General features: G+C 39.7%; 1 protein-coding gene across 1 annotated transcript; it reads right to left on the bottom strand.

The window, feature by feature from the left end:
- Positions 1-5,058: 5,058 nt before the first annotated feature.
- Positions 5,059-12,706, bottom strand: LOC128856985 (uncharacterized). Its single transcript, XM_054092469.1, has 5 exons — positions 12,512-12,706; positions 11,765-12,177; positions 9,490-10,250; positions 6,680-6,831; positions 5,059-5,272 (listed from the first exon to the last, which is right to left on the bottom strand). The coding sequence occupies exons 2-5, from the start codon at positions 12,153-12,155 to the stop codon at positions 5,173-5,175; spliced, it is 1,404 nt and encodes a 467-aa protein (XP_053948444.1). The 5' UTR covers positions 12,156-12,177; positions 12,512-12,706; the 3' UTR covers positions 5,059-5,172.
- Positions 12,707-22,101: the final 9,395 nt, after the last annotated feature.

Raw genomic sequence — 22,101 nt, 5'->3', positions numbered from 1 at the left:
ATGGTAATCTGGCCATACTGGAGCTAAAATCACGTAACTAGTTGTCAAATTCGCTGAGCGCAAAGTAACGGGACCACGATGGGCGCCATCTCATTATTCTTTGCATCATGTACTTTTACTACCTCGCTCGCAAACATTGTTTTTTTTTGCATTGCATTCGATCAAGAAGTATGCATCTCAAATTTACTCTCTGCTCTACTCACATCTAAATGCATTAATAAAGCATACTTACAACCGTTTGTGTATGACACCTATGATCGTTCAATAGCGGCTATCACCTATCAAATTCGCATGAAATGTTGCCGAGGAGGAGTGAAAGCATTAATCAACTGTGTGCTTGCTTTGTATCGGGTCAATAATGTTGGATGACTCTGAGAAAATATTGCGTGCTTACATGTGACACGTACATATTTTCATGGGAAATTTAAAATAAGGAATGAATCACAGCTCGTTGCTTTAAGTTTTCTAGTGGAAATGATTCTGTTACATTTAGAATTCAAATGCAAAATAGTTAGGGATTCTTAGAAAACGTTTAGCATAGAAATAATTGCCATAAGAACGAAAATTACGCTCGCTTATAAAAAATTAAGAAGTATGATATTAAAGCTTTCCATATTTTAAGTGAAATATCACAGTCTTACAAATATTACATTTAAGTATTGCCAAAACAGCAGCCTACCTAGTATCAATACCAACAATTTTCTACAAAGTTCTGTTAATAAATCTAAGTTATCGTTAAGGTTAACGAGTGTTGCGGCGGCGACATATGAAAATCAAAATTTCTTCTCTATGTATTGGTGTTGACTACGGTGGTCTTTAATTTTGATAATTTCTATATAAAGCTGAAATGCAATCAATACGATTTTCAAGAGTTGGGGCAATTAAGCCACAGAAAATTAGTAATAACTCAGGAACAAAAACAAAAAAACGCTTTGAGGAAAAAGAAAGGATACTCCTTAAGGTCCAGTTAGAGTTTGCAGTTGATAGCCCGTCAAAACTTAATATGGGGATTCTCTGTGTGAAGCGCGATTGTTCAATACCATGAAATACTAAAAACCTATACTATTATATGCAACAGTGCGCTGGTACTGCTATTGCAAGGATGAAAGATTTACACGTTTTAGCTATGATGAAAAACAAAATTGTGCGAGCATCTTCGGCTCCTACTTCACAGGTCCCTCGGGAGCCGATTTCTGCCTGCTCGTTTCACACATATTTACACACTCGGCCAATCGGTCGCTGTTCAGATGACAACGAATCAACATAAGGGGAGGCTGTGTTGATTTTTTCGTGTATCACCAAACAATCTCAGGTTTTTTGTAAACACATCCCCTGCTTTGTCAGTCTACCCTTTCACTATACGACTGCTATTTCAACCCAATAAGTTATTAGGTGCGCAACTAAGTTCTCACTGTTTGTCAATAGATGCCGCCAGCAGTGTGCGCTAGTCGATTCTAACATAACCCAACGTCATAAACCAAGCTTAGACATATGGAAAACAAACTGCTTCGACACATTAGTGATTTGGTTTTGGTATCATATAATTTTGGTTTTGTGAAAATGTCTGATTTTGTGCCGAATAATCGTCATTTGCGAGAAGTGTTGATTTTCCTCTTTCATTCGAAAAAAAAACGGCGGCTGAAGCGCATCGAGAGCTGTAAAAAGTTTATGGAGATGCTGCTCTAAGCGAATCAACGTGCTAAGATTGGTTCCATAGCTTCAAAGTCCGTGACTTTAATGTTGACGACCGTCCGCGCGAAGGAAGGCCAAAAGCCTTCGAAGACGCTGACGCTGAATTGGAGGCAATGCTCAATGAGAATCCGTGTCAAACGCAAGAAGAGCTTGCTTCAGTACCAGGAGTCCATTTCCATGATTCCGAAACAGGAACTTGGATTCCTGCTGAATTAAAACCAACGCCGTTTTTTTGCCTGTGAACAACTGCTCCAACGGCAAAAAAAGAAGGGTATTCTTCATCGCATCGTTACTGGTGATGAAAAATAAATTCATTGCAGCAATCCAAAGAAAAGAGAGTCATGGGGATTACCCGGTCATGCTTCTACGTCGACGACTCGGCCGAATATTCACGCTGTGAAGGTTATGCTATGTATTTGGTGGGACCCGGTTGGTGTTGTTTATTATGAACTGTTAAAACCAAACGAAGCCATCACTGGCGATCGGTATCGACTTCAATTGATGTGATTGAGCCGAGCACTGCGCGAGAAGCGGCCGCAAACGCGAAGAGGCATGAAAATGTGATTCTACAGCATGACAATGCTCGGTCTCACGTTGCCAAACCCGTTAAAACCTACCTGGAAACACTGAAATTGGAAATCCTGCCCCACCCGCCATATTCTCCAGATATTGCACCCTCCGATTATCACCTGTTCCGATCGATGGCACATGGTCTAGCTGACCAGCTACTCCATTCATATGAAGGCATCAAAAAATGGCTTGATCCGTGGATAGCCTCAAAAGATGAACAGTTTTACCGCGACGGTATACGAGATCTACCAGAAAGATGGGAAAAAGTAGCCAGCGATGGGCAATACTTTCAATGGTTCACTTGTAACCATTTTTTCAGAATAAAGTTGCGAGAACTTAGTTGCGCACCTAATATATTTAAAAAAAAAATTTCCTTGTAAAACACTATTTTTTTCAAAAGTTTCTAAATTTTTTTTTGTTAAAAATCTCTGTGGAAATGTATTGGTTTGGTAGTTTTTTCAGTATTTTGCTTTTTTTATGCTTCACTAAGGAAAGTAAGTAAATACTAAACAAAATTATTTTGGTAAAAAAATTTGTTGGTAAAAAAACGTGTTAAAAATGTTTTTGGACAAAATATATTAATCAAAAACTGTTCCTTATAAAACAGTTTTTCTTTGTAAAAAATTTTTCTTTGTAAAAACAAGTAAACACTTTTTTCTGTGTGTGTTTTTTCTTCGTAAAATTTTTTTTAAAAATGTTTTGGATAAAATATATTAATATATTATTAATAAACTAAAAAAGTTTTTCTTTGTAAAAAAAATTTTCTTTGTAAAAATTTTTAAATTTTTCTTTGTAAAAATTTTGTTTTTGATAAAATATATTTAAACGTTTTTTACTTAGTAAAATATCACTTTTCTTTGAAAATGTTCTTCGTAAAAAATTGTTTTGTATTTTGTTTGTTAAAAAATTTTTGGGATAAAAGGTATTTCAAAATTTTTTTCTTCGTAAAATACCACTTTTCTTTGAAGATCTTCTTCGTAAATAATGTTTTTTTGTTAAAAATTTCTATAAAAAAATTTTTCTTTGCTAATTTCTTAAAAACTGATTTTTTTTTTTAAATCTCTCATTAACAATATTTTTGATTAATAGTTGTAAGTAATTCCTAAAAGTTTCATAGTAAAATACTCATAACTTTTCGAGTTGTGGTATGTGGATATTTTATCGACTACGGTGCCATATCGGTACTTTTTGCGCTCGCTGTGATCACATTTATTTATCCGCGTTAATCCTTCGATTTTTAGTAAGAGCACTGATATTTTTGTGAGACATAAACTTAACCCTCCGTTCGGCACTCGAATCTGGCCAGACAGGCCTTTGCATTTTCAACATATTTCTGAACTGAATTTATCATATTTCTATTATAGCTAACGTCTTGAGCTTCCTGGTAGCTTTTTCCGGATATAACCTTTTAAAAAGGATTCTCGAACAGGGCGAAAAAAGGTCAGACAAGGGTGCCCAACTGAAGGGTGGGTTTAAAAAGGATGCCTCACGGAGGGTTAAGACCCGTTATCGTACAATGCTATTTGAACACAATTAAACGTTTCGAAAACGTTGGTTTCTAATACATTGAAACATTTTTCTGAGTATAAAACAGGAGAAAAAGCTCCCAAAAGAGAAGCGCGAAAGCCTACTAGCCAGATCAATGGGATGATCATTAGATTATCAGAACAGGATCGCCGAAACAAAGCTACAGAGCTGCTGACTTCCTTCAAGAATTTTTGTTAACCTGGAATAGCCAATAACGAAAAGAAGAGTTGCGCTTCGCCTGACAGAAGCAGGGCTTCACGGCCGACTGGCACGCAAGAAGTTACTGGTAACAGCATCGCAACGACAACGCCGAATCGAGAGCACATGCCCAGGACTCAAAACCAGTGGCGTTATATTTTTTTCAGCAATGAAACGAAAATAAATACTGTTGGTCCAGATTTGAGGACGTACGTGCGGTGGTAAAAATGTGCTGCAGTCGACACCGAATTCGCTTCCCCAATCATAAAGCACGGATGAGGCTCAATAATGGTGTGGGGCTGTTTTTCGTGGAGCGGTGTGGTATTCATCGTATTCCAGGTCATGTGGGTGTGGTCAAGTACGTTCGCTCTCTTTCTTTCTTGGCTTCAGTCTTAGCAGTCTATGTTGGACCATAGCTTCATCAACAATTCTCCTCCAATTCAGTCACTCTCTGCCTCATTTCTCCAATTGCGAACGTTCATCGCTTCGAACGTCTGCTTCCAAGTCATCAAGCCATCTCTTTCTTGGTCGGTCTCTCTTGCTTCCTACAATTGGACGCAAAGTAAACACTCTTTTTTGGATTCTTTCATTGGGGATCTTTATAATGTGGCCAATCTATCTAATCTATCTACGTCAAGTACGTTGAGATACTTCAAAATGCGATACTGCCTTACGCGGAAAAAAATTTGTCGGTGATTTGGAAATTTCAACAAGACAATCATGCGAAGCACACTTCTCGTATGGCCAAAAAGTTTTTCCGAAAACAGTCAGTCATGTTTTGGGTTGGTTATCTTTGAGTACCGACTAAAATTCAATGGAACATCTTTGGAGCAACGTGGAAAATGCACTCAGTAAGCAGAAATAAAGACACCGTGCAGCAGTAATAAAGCAAAAAGGCTTTTCAACAAAATATTAATGAATGTTGCCTTATTGTTGCCTCATAGAAAAACATCTGTCGTTTTGAGACGGCTTGAGAATGTACGTTCCTCCATTTGTGGAAATACATCAAGACGCAAACCACAAATATCCAAAATACGAGGTACACAAAACTTTTAACTTTCCAAAGGTTTTGTCTTGCTTGCTTTTTTTGTTTATTTTTCGTTTTGCTGTATTATATTCAAATTATTTATAACCTCTTTATCTTTTAAATAAAATTTCAACCCTTTTCCTTCAACTCTTGTGTTCTTATTCGTTCTGTTCACTTTCATTTCCTGACTCTGCCCTTGCTGCCATTCTAGCTATGATTTCCATGTCAACTTCCCTCTCTTCGGCTACCATATTCATGCTAATAATTATAAGAAAAGGATAATAAAAAATTATTATACTGTGCGAAAGATATATTTTACTTTTATGGAGACCTAGCACAACTTGTAAAACTAAAAAAAATGGTATAGGAGAAATTTCCAATACATCCCCCGAACTAAAAAAAAAATTAGAAATCGGATGGAAATAAGCGAAGTTAGGAGTGATTGTTCACATCAACCCACTGAAAAACGTTTTTTTGGCCATACAATAAGACTTTGGGTATTGGAAATTTCTCCTATACCATTTTTTTAGTTTTTCTATACCTACAAGTTGGAGACCTAATAAAATTATATTTAGTTTTTTTTTTTTTTTTGTTACACAGTGTTATGTATCTACATATACAGGGCCCAGCACTGGAAGTGTAACCAATTAAAAGGGACAATGGATTTTTTCAGCGCCGCTTTTAGTTCGGACCTTGCTCAACAAGATAGCCCAATAATCCATCGGATTGGCGTCTGGTGAATTTGAGAGCCATTATGTGGACGTTATGAAGTTCGGAACGTAGTTTTTTAGCCATTCTTATTTCAATCGAGCTTTGTAAGATGGTGCCGAGTCCTGTTGAAACGTCCATGGTCTGCCAATGGAATGTTTGTCTGCTCACGGCATCAAAGCAAGCTCCAAAATACTTTCCCGATAATATTTCGCATTTACCTTGACGCCAGGCTCGATGAAAACGATTGGAGAGCGCCCATCTGCGGTTACAGCGGCCCAATCCATTACCGGTGGCGGGTGCTGCCATCTGGTGGCCAATCGATGAGTCAAATTCTCGTATGAACGATCGGTCAAATAAACCCTATAGTTTTGTGAGTTTACAAATTGCTCAATTTGGAACATTGTCTCGTCAGAAGACACAATGACCGCTTTCGGTTAAGCGAAGCAACTCCTTCGCTCTCTCAAGTCTGACTTATTGCTGCTTTGGTGGGAGATCATGCGTCTTTTGGATCTTGTAGGGCTGGGCTTTGAGATAATTTTTCAGTATGCGGCGGATGCTACGGTTAGATATTTTCAGTTCTTTCACCATTTGATTGGCACTACGTCGGGGATTTCACTCAAGTCGCGTGTAGTCTTTTGATGACCACCTCCATGACGTTTCGCGATGCTACCAGTATCATTGTAACGAGTCATGGTGCGATAAATAAAAACTTTATTTAATTTAAGGAGCTCGAGCTCATGAATAATCGCTTGCGTATGAAATCCATTACTGATTTTCTTCTTTCTCGTTTACTCTCGGCAAAATGCTTCCCCACGCTTGTAAACAATACTCGGGACTGTCATTTAGCCAATTAACAGACAGTTGATGCCCGTGCATCAGCTACGCGAGCGGTCTGAAGTTGGTTACACTTTGAGTGCCGAACCCTGTACAAGTAAATATTTTGCAACTACTCACACTGAAAATTTCCTCTTCAACAAATCTCCTTGTACATCCGATTGGCTCACACATTCGTCTTCACTTTTCAAATACGATTCTTCTGCAGCAACAAATTTCCTTCTTAAGATCGTAATTCTTATATGCAAAAGTGGTGTCCGAATACACAATCCCTGGAAATCGCAATAAATTAATTAATAAGTCCATATTCACATATACATATACACTCTGCGAAATTAATTTAAAGGCACCTTGTTTTTCCTGAAGTAGTTTGAATAAAAACCCTAAAAAACATAGCTTTTTTACAATCTGTAGCAAGCTTCATTAGGAGCTCAAAAAATAAAAAGTTCTACATTTACACGCAATAAAAACTTGAAATACTATTTCTTTTGTAAACAAAACCAAATTTAATAGGAAATTCGATTAAAGGCACTGCTTCCACAACAAAGAAATTATTCAGAAAAACATGACAAATATTGGTTACACAAAATTAGTAGAAAGTCCAGCCCTCAGTTTTATTTATCACTTCAAAGGCCCGTTTTGACATTTCTTTCATAACGATGTTGCATACCTCATTTAAGAACTGAATCTGAAACCCTCCAGTGTGTTCTCAACGATGAATAATCCTCCACGTGTCCTCGATGGGATTTAAGTTCGGGGACCGTGATTTTCAATCAAATACTTGACTCTGTTTCTCCTCAAGCCAACACCGACTGGCACGTGATACAAATATGTCGGTGTTAGCCAGCTAAAATGAGGCATTACATCCTCTTTAAAGTTAATCAAGACTTTGTTCTATAAATTTATGTAGCCATCTGAGTTCATTATCATCATGACCCATCAGCAGTTCAGCTCGCGCTGAGCTGCAGCTTCCTCAACGAACCTCTCCCACTTAACTCGCCAAGGGCTACCTTATTCCAGTTTTTTTATTTTAAGCTTCTTAAAGCCTTCAGTTATGTTTTATAGCCATGTCAGCTTAGTTCTGCCTTTGTATTTTGTGATGATTGAATTGTAATGAATCATTTTTTCTGTGGTCGCGACCAAAGAGCCACTTCAAAAGTTTCGCTTGGTGAAAGAATACTCAAGGCTTTTCAAACGATATTTCTAATAATTTAAACAAGTCGGATCATCGACATTGAATGTTTTTCGTCCGAAAATATTACATTTTTCACTTCATCGGTCCACGACATGCGCTGTTTTGCTAATTTTAGTTCGCCACGTTTGTGTGGCGCCGTCAGAGTTGATTTTGATTCAAGTTTTTCTAAAATAATCGATTACCTGCAGCTGAAATTTGTTGCACACTGGCAAGTTAAATCACTTACAAGTTTTGTACCGGTGCATTTTTTTCTAAACCAGACCGAATGGTAGCGGATGTTTGCCATGAAAATAACTTTTGGTTATTCTTGTTTGTCTCTGGTACTCTCCAAGTAGCACTAAAGCTCTATTTTGATACCATTATAAGACCTCTAACAAGCAGACATCTACTGTCAGTCAGAGCCGTTGATGTAGTGGAGATTATTAGTAGGATTTAGGTTTGCGCACTGTTTCAGCCTGTCAAAGAAAGTAGAACCCAGTGACCTTAATCGCCGAACTGCCAAGCCCGGACATTTGCAGAGAAAGTCTTCAACGCTCTCTTTCTCTGAAAGGGCCCCACAACTTCTGAGATGGTGGTTAAATGGTAGACCTAGATTTTCCGCGTATGTGCTGATCGTCCAAACACCTGTAAACATAGTTAGGAGTTTCCAAATTGAATGGCGTGAAGCCCCCAGGACTTTTTGCGTCGTGTATCTATTATACTGGGACCAAAGAATTTACGAAATAACAAATGAAGAAATGGAGCTCCATTTCTTCTGCGCTTTCTTGAAAAATAAGTTGTGCAATTTCCTTTTAACAGCAGTCTAGGGGATGCTAATAACCGGGTAGGAGGTCTCTGAGACCAATTCAGTTGACCCCTTTCTGGCAAGTTCATTAGCAATTTCATATCCCTTCTATGTTCCTATGTCCTGGAACCCAGATCAGAGAAATGTTGCCTGAACACCCAAGAGATTTGATATCCTCCTTACCGGAGTTGACTACTCTGGATCTGCACCATGGCGTTGTCAGAGCTTTAATCGCGGTCTGACTATCAGGGAAAAATGTTAATATCTCTCACGCTCTCATGTTTCCGAGGCATTTTACATGCCTGCAGGATCGCAAAGACGTCTGCCCGAATAACATTAGCAGTCTTTGGCAGTTTTAAGAAAATAGGTAAATTGGCGGAGTTAGAAAACTCTTGTTCCGATTTCCGATGCCATCTTGGAGCCGTCAGTGAAGTCAGAGGTACCAGCTTCGGTGCAGATTTTCCTCTTGTTTCAACCCTACTTACTTCGAAAGATTGCCCTGATACGACCCTCAAACTCCAGTTTGCGGATAGAGAGATCTGCACGAAGTTCAGAGAAATACGATGTTAACTGTCTTAAAATGCTTCTTTGAGATATTGCCTCCAGATACCAACCCCCTGGTTGCACTTTGAGCAGCAATGGAAATAACGTAAAAGTCGATGGGAAGTAAGTGCCAACCGACACTCTGAGCAACACTGGGGCCAGCTTTACTTAAGCGGGTGATGCCAATACATGCAATTCTTTATACCTTCCCCAGTTTAGTGATATTATAGTCCTTCGGAAGAGCTTCCCACCAAACCAGGCATCCATACGTTAAAATTGCCATAACTATTAGGTTGTACTTTAAAATAGCAACCTGTGGCTTCGTCATGGCACAGAAAGTAAAGAAATGAAGAAATACCATTACCTTTAAGTGAACTTCACGTAGCGTATAACTTTTTCAGTACTCACTCTGATCATCTCGTTCGTGATAAAGCTGAATCCCAGCGTTAAAGGTTTAACCGTTGACGACTTCCTTTTACTTACGATATCATTTGCGTTCGAAATAAAGTTCGCATTTATGCCAGTTGCGTACCAAAAATTTATGACTCTTAATTTTTGACAATTTTTTATAAATTCGAGTGATTCTTCTGGAATTATTTCCTGACCGCCATCAAAATGTAACTCCTCCAAATTAACTAAATCTTTAAATATATCGAGTGGAACTTTGTGTAAGACTTCGAGTGATATAATGACTCGCGAAAATTTCAATATCCGCAAGCTTCTCAATTCAGAAATTCCGTTTAGATGAAATCCAGTTAGATAACCATCATAGAAAATGAGCTCCTCCAATTGATTTCTTTTGCGTAGTTCATCAAATAGGATTTTGTCGTGATTGGGAGCACACGTATCATATAAACCGGGTTTCTCTGCGCATGAATCACATCCGTGAATAACGAAATCCCAAATCTCAAGCTTCTTTAGTAGGGGTAAAGTGCCAATCAATTGCCAAGATTTGCAGTGATTATACTCAACCACAAGCTTTTCGAGATACTTTAAGTTTTCGACCATTTCAAACGCGTATTTTTCGGAGAATACTCCCTGATCATTGGGAATTACTAGCACTCGCAGTGGATTGTGGTAGGTGGTGTGAATCAAATTTTCCGAATATATGAATTTGTTGGTGTGAATGTGTAGCTCAGTGAGTCGGCAGAGGTCTATCAAATTTCTACCTAAGGAAAAGAAACATAGAAAGGGCTATTAAAAGTGAATACTGAAAGTGACTGTGGGTGGGGCAGGTGAGGTTAGGTTAGGCTATAATGTTTGCCCAGAAAGTGGGCCCACTTGTACACAGAGTTTCAGTTCATCCTTTGTGATACCATTGCAAAGGAAAAGAGGTGAAAGAAACCCATATGACAAAAAGAGAGAGAGGAGAGGGTGAAGGGGAAGGAGGAGGAATTATTGAAGAATTATTGATATTTTTACTAGAAAATGAATAAACTTATATACTTATGCATGCATATACAAGGTGAAGTCCAAAATAAACAAGACTGAGCTAAAATAGAAACGACAGGAGCTTTGTTCTGATAACTTCGAGTTTATTTATTCAAAATAGTCCCCTCTGGCCTCAGGTCATTGACCGGAATGTCCTTCGGGATGTCGGTACAAGTCTTTTGGATGGCCTCTAGGGACGCAAAACGTTTTCCTTTCATGGCCAAATGCAATTTTCCGAATAGGTAGAAGTCACTGGGAGCGATATCATGTCAAAAAATCAGTCAGCTACCTCCTTCGCGATATTCAGGGTGAATTAGACGATTGCGATGCAACAAATGCTTCAAAACGCGGTTTGGCCCATTGGCACAAACTCCTGGTGGACAACTCCGTTGGAATCGTAAAGACAAATGAGCATCAACTTAATTTTTGACTTATCCAAACGTGATTGTTTGAGTGGTGGCTCGTCTGGAGAATTACATTCGTCACTATGACGCTTGGTTTCAGATTCATGTTGGAGACTCCAAGTTTCGTCACCACTTACAATGTTGTAAAGGAAGTTCTCGTCTTTTCTCGCGTCTTTAATACGGTCTTTCGAATGTTGAGTTCAGAGCAATTTGTGGTCCTCAGTGAACTTGTGCGAAATGAAACGTGCACAGACTTTTCGTAAGCTCAAATGATCAGTTAAAATGGCATAAATCGATGTTTTGGAGTTATTCAACTCCGATTCCATGAATTTCAACGGTGATATCGTTTCATTTTTGATAAATTTAGGAAGAGTTTTAATGGAGTTTTCGGTAATTACTGAATTTGGGGAGCCCGTATGTTCATTGTCCTTTATGTCCTCACAACCATCTCGGAAACGCGTAAACCACTCATGAACTCTGGCACGAGATAGACAATCATCGCCATAAACTTTTTTCATCAATTCAAATGTTTCGGTAAACGTTTTACTGATTTTAAAACAAAATTTCATATTAGCTCTTTGTTCGAAACCCATTTTTGTACCGATGACACAAACATACGACAACACTTTAGACGCTTCCACTGAACCGAACGCCACCAAGCTTTCACTGGAAGTCAGCTAGGGATGTAACTTCCAACGCACTAACGCATTGAAAAGTTGGCGCCATGAAAAACATTTTTACGACGCCAGTCTTGTTTATTTTGGACTTCGCCTTGTACATGCAAGCAGCTCATAACTCTCAATAAACATTACATGTAAGTAAAAAAATATTGATGTATAAAATGTTACCACTTAGATCGTAGGTGCCAATGCATATTAAAACTTTCAGATTTGGCAAAGGCAAAAGCTCTGCCATATGCTGATCAGTGAACGAAAAGAGTTTTGCTTCCTCAATCTCTGGATGAGAGTTGCGTAGTTTATTTAAAAATCTTTTAGAACACTTTGATTTCGATAAATTAATTCGTTTGATTATTTGCATCGGAAAATCGTCGGTGCCGATTAGGTGACCAAAGTTTTGAGCTAAATAATCATTAACCTCCGTCCAGTTATGGAAATACTCATAGTAGATGTACTGGAATCTTTCGCACACATTCACCCAGTGGTAACGCTGGATATCGTGATCCAATCGCTTACAAATGTTTATCAAGCATTCATCAGGCAAGTCGAGTATTGTCAGCATTGTTTTTGTTTTTCGTTTTTTACTGTGTTACAAAATGTAAAAAAAGCGCAAACAATTTTTTGGATTCACAACTGTTACTATTTTTGTATATATACATATATGTATGGTACATTAGGCCGGCTCGATATATATATGTTTATAAAGATTATCGCAACGAATTATTTAGAAAGCTAACAGGTTCCATTAAAAAAGTCGTTTTCATCCGCAAATTAAAAACAAAATCTATGCAAAACACTCGCACTTGCATTTTTTTTTCAAGTTACATTTTAACATCTTATTAGGTCGGGAATTTCCCAAGAGGTAGTGTTTAACCCCACCGCTGCGAGAAGTAAGGAAGTTTGATGCATCTACTTTACATTGGCTAATCGTACAACGCACAACAGGCAACTGATTGGACGCTATAATTTTGTTTTTTGAGCGCCTTGCGTCTAAAAGCTGTAAATCACATATTTAAAAATCATATCTTTCGTATGATTTATAATTCCTTTACGGCAATTTCATCTCCAATTCACTAAATAAATGTTTACACTCTCATTCCAGTTTATGAACTGAAAGTAATCAAACTCTGTGCTTGCAATTTGTATAAAGAGTTCTATAATTTTTGCATAGCAGCATATAACGCAGCTCTCATAGAGAATCATCTTTCAGTGGTTACACATTGTTGTTTCGAACTTAACTCATACTGTTACTGCCTCGCTCGCAAACATTGCTTTTGTTGCATTGCATTCGATCAAGAAGTATGCATTCTCAAATTTACTCTCTTCTCTACTCACATCTAAATGCATTTAATAAAGCATACTTACAACCGTTTGTGTATGACACCTATGATCGTTCAATAGCGGCTATCACCTATCAAATTCGCATGAAATGTTGCCGAGGAGGAGTGAAAGCATTAATCAACTGTGTGCTTGCTTTGTATCGGGTCAATAATAGAGCGCGCATTCAGAGCCGGTGTTTTGGTTGACTCGTGAGAAAATATTGCAAGCTGACAAATGACACGTACATATTTTCATGGGAAATTATGGGAAATTTAAAATAAGGAATGAATCACAGCTCGTTGCTTTAAGTTTTCTAGTTGAAATGATTCTGTTATATTTAGAATTCGAATGCAAAATAGTTAGAGATTCTTTGGAAACGTTTGTTGTGATTTCGGAAGAAATCTAGTACTTGGGACTAACCATAGGTAGGAAATTGACTTGGAAGTCAAACATCTTAGAAATAGTTAGGAAAGCGAGCCTACCTTTTATGCCTGTAAGAGAGCTGTAGGTAAGACCTGGGGAATCAAACCTAAGGTTGCTTATTGGCTTTATATTGCTGTCGTCAGACCCATTCTTCTATATATAAATGTTGTTTGGTGGTGTGCTATGCAGTAAAAAACCTATTCTAACTTATTGAATAAGGCACAGAGATCAGCGGAATTAGCAATATGTGGCGTCATGGAAACCACGCCATCCATGGCTTTGGACATCGTATGACATCTGCCACCCCTAGATCTCTTCTGCAAATACTCTACGGCCTGTTACGCTTTAAGGCTCAGAGCGAGCTCACAATGGAAGACTGTCACAGATGGACATTCAACCATCATAGACTCCTATACGGATATACCCAGTGATTGTGATTGTCACCCTCCTATTCTCTGCTTCGAAAGGAATTTCTGAATGAAAATCCCTTCTAAACTGGAATGGGGTGAAGAAGATCAATCACCCAACATACCCGTTAAGATCTAAACGGACGGATCTAAAATGGTTACCGTGGTAGGATCAGGGCTATGTTGCGAAGAGCTTTTTATTAATGAATCCTTTAAACTACCGGATCACTGTAGTGTTTTTGAAACGGAAATAACGCTATTCATGAAGCATTAAGATGGTTAGAGATAAACAGAGTATCACCAACAGATATCTGCATTCTATCAGACAGCCAAGCTGAAGGGAAATGCAGCCTAGTCCCTGTGGCTCACAACGGACCCATTTCGTGGTCTAAGTGGCATCACTGTCTCTATGTGCGATGCGGTTGCCAAACCTAATCTAACTTAACCTAACTTGGGCTGCCACGTCACAGGGCCCTCGGCATCCGATTTCTGCCTGCTCGTTTCATGCATATCGGTAGTAACTTTTTAGTAGCGCCATAAAAGTGAGTGAATCCCGTTACAAATACGATCTGCGAGGATGTTAGCTCACGCACTCAGAGCGATGACAGATTTTGCACGGGTTAAGAAGTCACTGAAGTTGATATTTGAGTATAACCGCGAGATTCGTTAACAAAATCAAAAGTGGGTCGAAAAATGCAATAGTCGGTGGAGGTACGAAATGCAGAGGTGTGGCCAACATCAGATCGTTTACCGGCTCTGATCGATTTTGAAGGAATCAGTTGATTTTCTGACGTAACCGGAGTTATGACAGCGGTTTGTTAAGCGCTGAAAAAAACTGAGATTGTGTTGGTGAAATACGAAAAAATCAAACGCATGTTACTGGGTTGCCATCTAAATAACGATTGATTGATAGAATAGATTAGATTTGTGCGGGGTTGGACAAGTCCAAGCACTCAGTCAGGCGACAATTGTACTACACCCGGATAGATTTCAGTAGAAATAATAGAGATAGGAAAGTTAAAAAATGTGTGGTAAAACGAAAATATTAGTTTGAGGTCACTCTTCCACAAATCTCTTGGATTCATTGATGAATCTTAAGAGATCCGGAAGAGGAGGAGTATGAACTTTATCCATAATCAGTATATCGCAACCCAATATCCTAAGTCTGATTCTGGAAAACGCCGGACAGCTACAGAGAAAATGCTATGCAGTGTCGTCATCCTCAAGGCAGGGTAATAATATCGGGCTGTCTACGACCCCCATGGCAGCCATGTGCTGACCACAGGCGTTGTGCCTTGTGATTACACCCATCAGTACTCTCAAGTCCTTTCAGCTGAGTTGACCAATTTTTTCTATGGGTAGACCTCATGAAGTCGTCAATCAATAGCTGAGTCGATGCGGAATTGACAACTAGAATGGGTTTATGGCCTACTGGTATGCTTGCAAAGCCTTCATTAGCCAGTTTATCAGCCAAATAAGACAAACTTTGTTGTGTTTTGCAACACTGTTCAGTTTTGTCTTACTTTCAACGATTCATTTCGAAGAGCAGCTTGCATTAGCAAGGGCTTTTAGTGCAACTTGACTGTCACTACATATTCCAATACTGCTACCCCCCTTTTTTTTGCTACATTCAAGATGGCATAGACTTCCGTTAAAAATACAGTAGTCAACTGTCCTTTAGCGTAGGATCTAGTGACTTCGTCTAAGTACCACCCAGATCCGCTACCATCACTGGTCTTGGATCCGTCGGTGTAGAAAGTGTGCTGAAATTCCATTAATAGATGCTCTGGACTTAACCATTGATCCTCATCTGGGATCAAAACTTCATACGTCCTACCAAAGCTAGCGTAAGGCACCCGATTGTCCACTGGCATCGAGTATAGTGTGCACCGCTCCGACAACTGGTGGAATATCTGACCATGGCTAGTGTTTTTTATGTCTTACCAGACTCCATTTAACTTAAGCCTGTACGCCGCCTTCGGTGAAATACGAAGAAAAAGAACGAATGTTACTACGTTGCTATCGGAACATTGACTGATCGGATGGGTGCGTGAACACTTATTGACTTCAATGGAGAGACTTTTGCTGCCGAATCCCCGAAGATGTGGCAGCTTAAGTTACTCTCACAATTTTGCTTCGGATGATCAAACCTTCTAATTTATCATCCCTGCTTGATAGGTTATCAACCTTGGGTGGAAAAGGCTTTGGAGCGGCCAATAAAAACTTTGATCCTTAACATATTTCTGCTGAATAAACAGTGAGCGGTTGTGAGCACAAATTTTCCGTATGCGACCCGCATTTGAATCTCTGGATCTTGGACCAGTCCAAAGTTCAAAAGTTGTTGGCGAAAAGAGGCATTATAACGTTGGCCGACCATCTCTATGGCTTCGTTATTAATTCCTGGGAACTTTTCTTATTTCCCAAGTTGAAGACACAACTCAAGCGTACACCTGATAGCGGCTAAGGGCTGTAAAGATGGTGCTTAACGAATTTACGGAGGATAATCGAAGCCAATTTCCAATTGTGGGAGCAAAATTGGAGCCATTGCGTAGAATTAGAGGGGACAAATTGGGAAGATTGCATATTTTGCGCGTAACTAAATGTGATTGTGGTTTATTGAGAAGATTTCGGAACTTAATTGAGGCACTTCGCAAACATTTGTATTTGTATAAATCTCATATTTCAGCAATACATCACGCTTTTCGAAATTTTAAAATTTTCTGCTATTTATATGGAAGATGGGCGTGAGTGTTCCTCGTTTTAGCCCATTTGCAATACTAACTGGCAATGCGTGTACTAAGTTTTTAAGTTTTTATTCAAGTTATCGTTCACATAGTTAGATAGACGAAGAGCGAGACGAACATGGGTAAGTCGACGCGTTATTCTGCGAATTTTTGGATGCAGAGGGAGACAATTAAATTGACTCAAGGCGATGGCGAATACGTCTGGGGGTCGACGAACATTTAATTTGGCACTCCGTTTGATTTTGGATTTCCGTATTTTTGGTACGGATTTCTACTCATTTGTCACCAGAGTGATATCTAAATGTGCTAATTCTACTCGCTTTCCTCGTTGAGCGCAAATTAAAGCTCTTCTGAAAAGTTCCCCGTCAACTAAATGGCATTGTAGTGTTCGATTTAATCTAAACAGCGATTTAATTCGCTATTTTTTTTGTCTAATAGGCAATACTGTCCATACTCTGATTGTGCAAATTGTTTTGTGCTGCAGCTTTTGCCTTGGAATGGCATTAGTGACGCTATTTTCTTAAACATCTCTGCTATATTTTTTTTTGTCAACTTAAATGGCTAGCGACTTTCCTATTATTCTATATCTAGAACTCTGGCGCATAAATGCACACAGCTGCTTATATGAAAAGATAACAAAAAAAAGACAAAACGTATTAACCAGATCTTCCTAACGTTTTCGGAAAGCAAGCATTAGGCATACCAAAGTAGACAGGTTTAATTAGTTTTTCATTTTTCCATTTTACATCACATCTACTAGCCGGAGTTTAAAGTGCTCGCATGTAGCAACAAAAGTCAATATGGCTCAAAAATTCAGCACGAAAACCAAAACTTACAAAGCCGCTACTTGGCTATGCCGGCTACTAGACAACGCTTGTATGCATAGAACTTCCTGTGGGTCCCATTTTAACACTACCAACTTTACTAGCGCCAATGAGCGAACTAAAATGTATGAGCTTATGTATGGAGCTACAGTGAAACTGCGATATAATGAAAGGGTTGGACAAATAATTCGTTAAATCCAGAGTTTCATTGTGTGACTACATTGTGAAGGTGCCAATTTAAAATAATTTCCATAAATTTTACAAACGATTCGTAAATATATTGTACCGGAGCCCGTTCACGTGGTATTTTTGGACTTTGAAAAGGCTTTCGATTGGCTGCGACATCAAAGTATCTGGGACGCCCTTAAGCGACGGGTAGTCCCAGATAAAATCATTAGTATTATTCAAGTCCAAACTTTGAATTTCAAATGCCGAATGCTGCACGACGGAAGAAGAAAGAGAGCTGGAGCGATTTCTGTTCTTCTGTTGAACATACCAGAGATTCTACGAGGCTTAGCCGTATTTTTTCCAAATATCATTCAATGGCTTCTTGGATCAAGAGGCCAGATGGTACTTGGACTTCAACGGCAGAAGAATCTCTAGAACTTCTTATAAATACTCATTTTCTGGGATATGGTGCTCATGACAGTGATGTTGGGAGAATCCGGTGGAGCCAACATGACCCACAGAATCTTGTCGATGTAATAGTTACGAAAGAGAAGGTTGCATGGGCAATCAAATCGTTCTCACATTTCAAATCTCCTTTACTTTAGGCTACTAATCGCAGACTTTTCTTTTAACTGCAATACCGCTATCTTTTCGGCTAGTCAAGCTGCAGTCCAGGCATTGGATCCGGCTACAACAATCGCTATGGTGGTGGAATAAAGTAGAAATAGCCTTGGCACCTTGAGTGAAAACTATAAAGTCACCTTAATCTGGATCCTCGGGTATCGGAGCATGGAAGGTAATGGAAAAGTAGAGGAACTGGCAAGAGGGGGATCTGCCATGAATAACGCCCTTGCAGAATCAGTATTCACACCATTGGTTGCAGGCAAGAATACAATTTCCTTAAAATATCTCCGAATCACGGATTGTACATGGAGAGACCAGACGAAATGCAAAATTAGCAAGACGTTATGGCCCACCTACAACCACAAACAAACGTCAAATTTGATAAGCATCAAATGACGGGACGTTTAGAAATTCACTGCAGTCATAACTGGCTTTTGGTCAGTCGAGGAACAATCAGCTAAAATGGGCACCCTCACAGCACACACCATCACAGTTGTAAGCAACCGGAGGAAAAGGAAACAACTGTGAATGCCCTGCCTTATGGAAAGAGAGAAAGTTAACCTTGGGAAAACCGCTGTTTGAGAGTGTCGAACAACTGTCTGACTTAGACGTCACCGACCTAATAATGGTCTTAAACCGCACAGATTGGATATAGTCATGCCGTAAATAACTGGTAAACAAGTTGGTAACGAGGATGTGGCAACAAAATGGTGCGGAAGTGCTAGTTGGATTCTGGATCAATCACCACTCTAACCAACCAACTAAGCTACGCTCTCCGATCCTATTGAACTGGTTGTCTGGTTGGTGTCAAACAAGGGTTTAAACTATCTCCTCTTATATTTTCAATAGTCATTGACGACGTTGTAAAAAGCGCTCTCGATACCGGCTCAAGCAGGGGAGTTCTCTGGAACCCTATCAGTATGGAGCATTTAGACGATCTTGACTACGCCGATGACATCGCATTATTATCGCGGAATGGCGCACACACGCAGAGCAAACTTAATGACCTAAGCTCCAAAGCCAAAGATGCTGGATTGCGAATCAATGCCGTGAAAACTAAGTCCATGAAAATCAACACCTTGCTACAAAACAGGTGCACAATTTATGGGGAACCCATTGATGGCGACCGCCGTAGCCTAATGGGTTGGTGCGTGACTACCATTCGGAATTCACTGAGAGAACGTAGGTTCGAATCTCGGTGAGACATCAAAAAAAAACATTTTTCTAATAGCGGTCGCCCCTCGGCAGGCAATGTCAAACCTCCGACTGTATTTCTGACAAAAACCAGTTGACTTTGTGTTGCGTTGACGTTGCGCAAGCCAGCGACCGACATTCGAAGAACGGCATTGGACTGGAACCTACGAGGATCGCGCCACAATGGACACCTTAAAGGGTCCTGGCGGTGTAGCCTTAATGAAGAGTTTTTAGAATTTGATGAATGTCTCTCATGAGTGCATACAGTATGGGGGAGTTCACAAATCTCCAGGCGCACTAAACTTCGAATAATCCGTTCATGCGTGAAGTCCGTATTGTTGTACGGAAGCGAAACATGGCTCCGCATCATCTGCAGAATATTCTGGCCAAACACCAACAGTTACGACGCACTGTGGAGATTAATGAACGAGGAACTCATCCTTAGGAAAATCAAACGCAGAAAATGGTGATGGATAGGTCACACATTATGAAAACCACCAGGTAGCATCATGACATCACTATGGCACTGGACTGTAAGCCGCAAGGGAGCAGAGGTCACGGTGGACCAACAAACACTTGGAGAAGGTCGATGCTGCGCGTACCAGAAGATGCCGACATTTCATGGAACGGTGCGAAAACAACAGCACAGAATCGTATACGATGGAAGAGTTTTGTCAAGGAGTGAACAAGGACACAAAACAAAAAAAAAATATATATATATGCAATTTTAAATAAAATGGGGTTAACCTTTAAGGCACAAGGATAACGATTGAGTTGTAAATTATTATGGGATAAGCTCATGAAAATGTCCATTCGACTATTTATGAGGCCGCTGATTACACTTCCGATGTCAGTTTTTCAAAATTCCACATGATGCATCACCGATGGTGAGCGCAACTTTTTGAGCTGAGGGCATCAAATCGAGTTCTCGGAGTTTTTCTGTCACTGACTACCGCATTTCCTATACTATGAGTAGTTACGAGTATAACCAAGAAATCAACCACTCTTTCCCTAAACCCAGCTTCGACATGCTCTTCAATTATCTTCTAACATGCCGTCAAGAGAGATTGGCAAATTCAAAGACTATGGAGGAGAGGCGAAATAAATTTCTACACGGATGGATTCAAGCTAGAAAAGAGTGTGGATTTTGGAGTTTTTTCGAAAGAATTAGGATTATAATCATTTGTCCGACTTCCGAACTACTGTACCGTCTACCTGACAGAAGTCTTAGCCCTAAAGGAGGTAACAGTGTACCTTAACCTGCCGTAACAAAAACTACGATAAACATCTTCTCGGACAGCCAGGCGGCCATCAAATCAATGGAGGCAGTTATCATAAGATCAAAGGTTTTTCAGGAATGCCTGGAAGCTTTAAATGTTATTAGCACCACCTTAGGCAGACTTATATGGGTTCCGGGACGTAGAGATACTGAAGGAAATTGCAACATTGAAATCCTATGGCAACCTGTAAATTAAGTATAAAATATAATATTCTCTAAGAGGCCAATAGAGGGAGACAATGTGTTACGACCAGGCTAATTTGGACACAAAGGTAGGCTAAATGGTTGAAGTGCCAGTCTGGCACGCCTCAAATAGCACTAAAGCGCCGTTTCGATACCATTATGAGACCTCCAACAGGCAGATATCTACAGCCAGCTTCTGCAATGGGGGTTAAATGGTAACCCTAGCTGTTCCGTGTGTGTGCCGATCGTCGAATGACCGGTAAATACAGCTACGAGTTAGGAGATTGAATGGCGAGGAGTCCAAAAGATTTTCTGAGCCCTCCGTATATTGTACTGGGGCCAAAGGGTATTAGAAATAGCACATAAAGAAATGGAGCAAATAGATAAGAAAAGATCAAGAGAATTGCTTAACCACTCAAGAGAGAACATCGCGAAGGTCGTGGCTTGTGTCACCGGTCATTGGCTGTTAGGTGGGCACTCTTTTAGGCTAGGAATATTTTCGCATGAATACATCAGAAGTTGTCGAAGAAAAGGAAGAAATAGTAGAATACTTTATCCGTTTTTGCCTAGCCTCAGCTAGGAGTAGAAATATTATATTATACTTAGTTCGTTCGCAGTGGTCGTCATCAGTGTAGGCCGTTCTCATCCGAGGCTTAGTTCGTGTTTTCATTTAGGGGATTTTTACGTGGCGGGTCCCAAGTCCAGAGCACAACCAGCTATCCTGGATTGCTTCGATTTCTCACATAAGCTCGCCCCCGAACGGGTGTTCGGCAGCTACCCAGAGGATACTAAGGAGGCTAAGCTCGAAAGTTGTGAGCTGTTGAACCATATACAGGGTGACTGATGAAAGCCGCTACCAAAAAAAAATTGAATAACTTTTTTTCTTTTTAAGTTATCTGTTCCATTTTTGTTTTAATTTGCAGATTGATCTTTAAAATTTATTAAAATGGATAACTGGGACACGCAAACAAGAATTTGGATAGTCCGCCGCTATCACGCACTGGAGTCCGTAGTTTTGGTACAGAGAGAGTACAGGCGGATGTTTGGCGGCGATCCCCCGAGCAGATGGACCATAATGAGACTGGTGAATAATTTTGCTGAGCAAGGAACAGTCGCAAGAAGGCCTTATCATCAAAACCCACCAGTTCGGACGGAGGAAACGATCGCTGCTGTAGCTGCAGCTATACAAAGCAATCCAAGGGTTTCAACAAGAAGCTTATCTGCTCAACTTGGTGTCAGCCGACAGTCTTTGCAAACAATAATGCACAAAGATTTAGACCTATTTCCCTACAAAATTCAAATGGTTAACAAACTGAATGCAGCAGACTTGCCGATTCGCTTG

Source organism: Anastrepha ludens, chromosome 3, assembly GCF_028408465.1.
Source record: "Anastrepha ludens isolate Willacy chromosome 3, idAnaLude1.1, whole genome shotgun sequence".
NCBI classification, from domain to species: Eukaryota; Metazoa; Arthropoda; class Insecta; order Diptera; family Tephritidae; genus Anastrepha; species Anastrepha ludens.
Note: the sequence above shows the minus strand (reverse complement) of the source record. Positions and strands in the feature narration are given on the sequence as shown.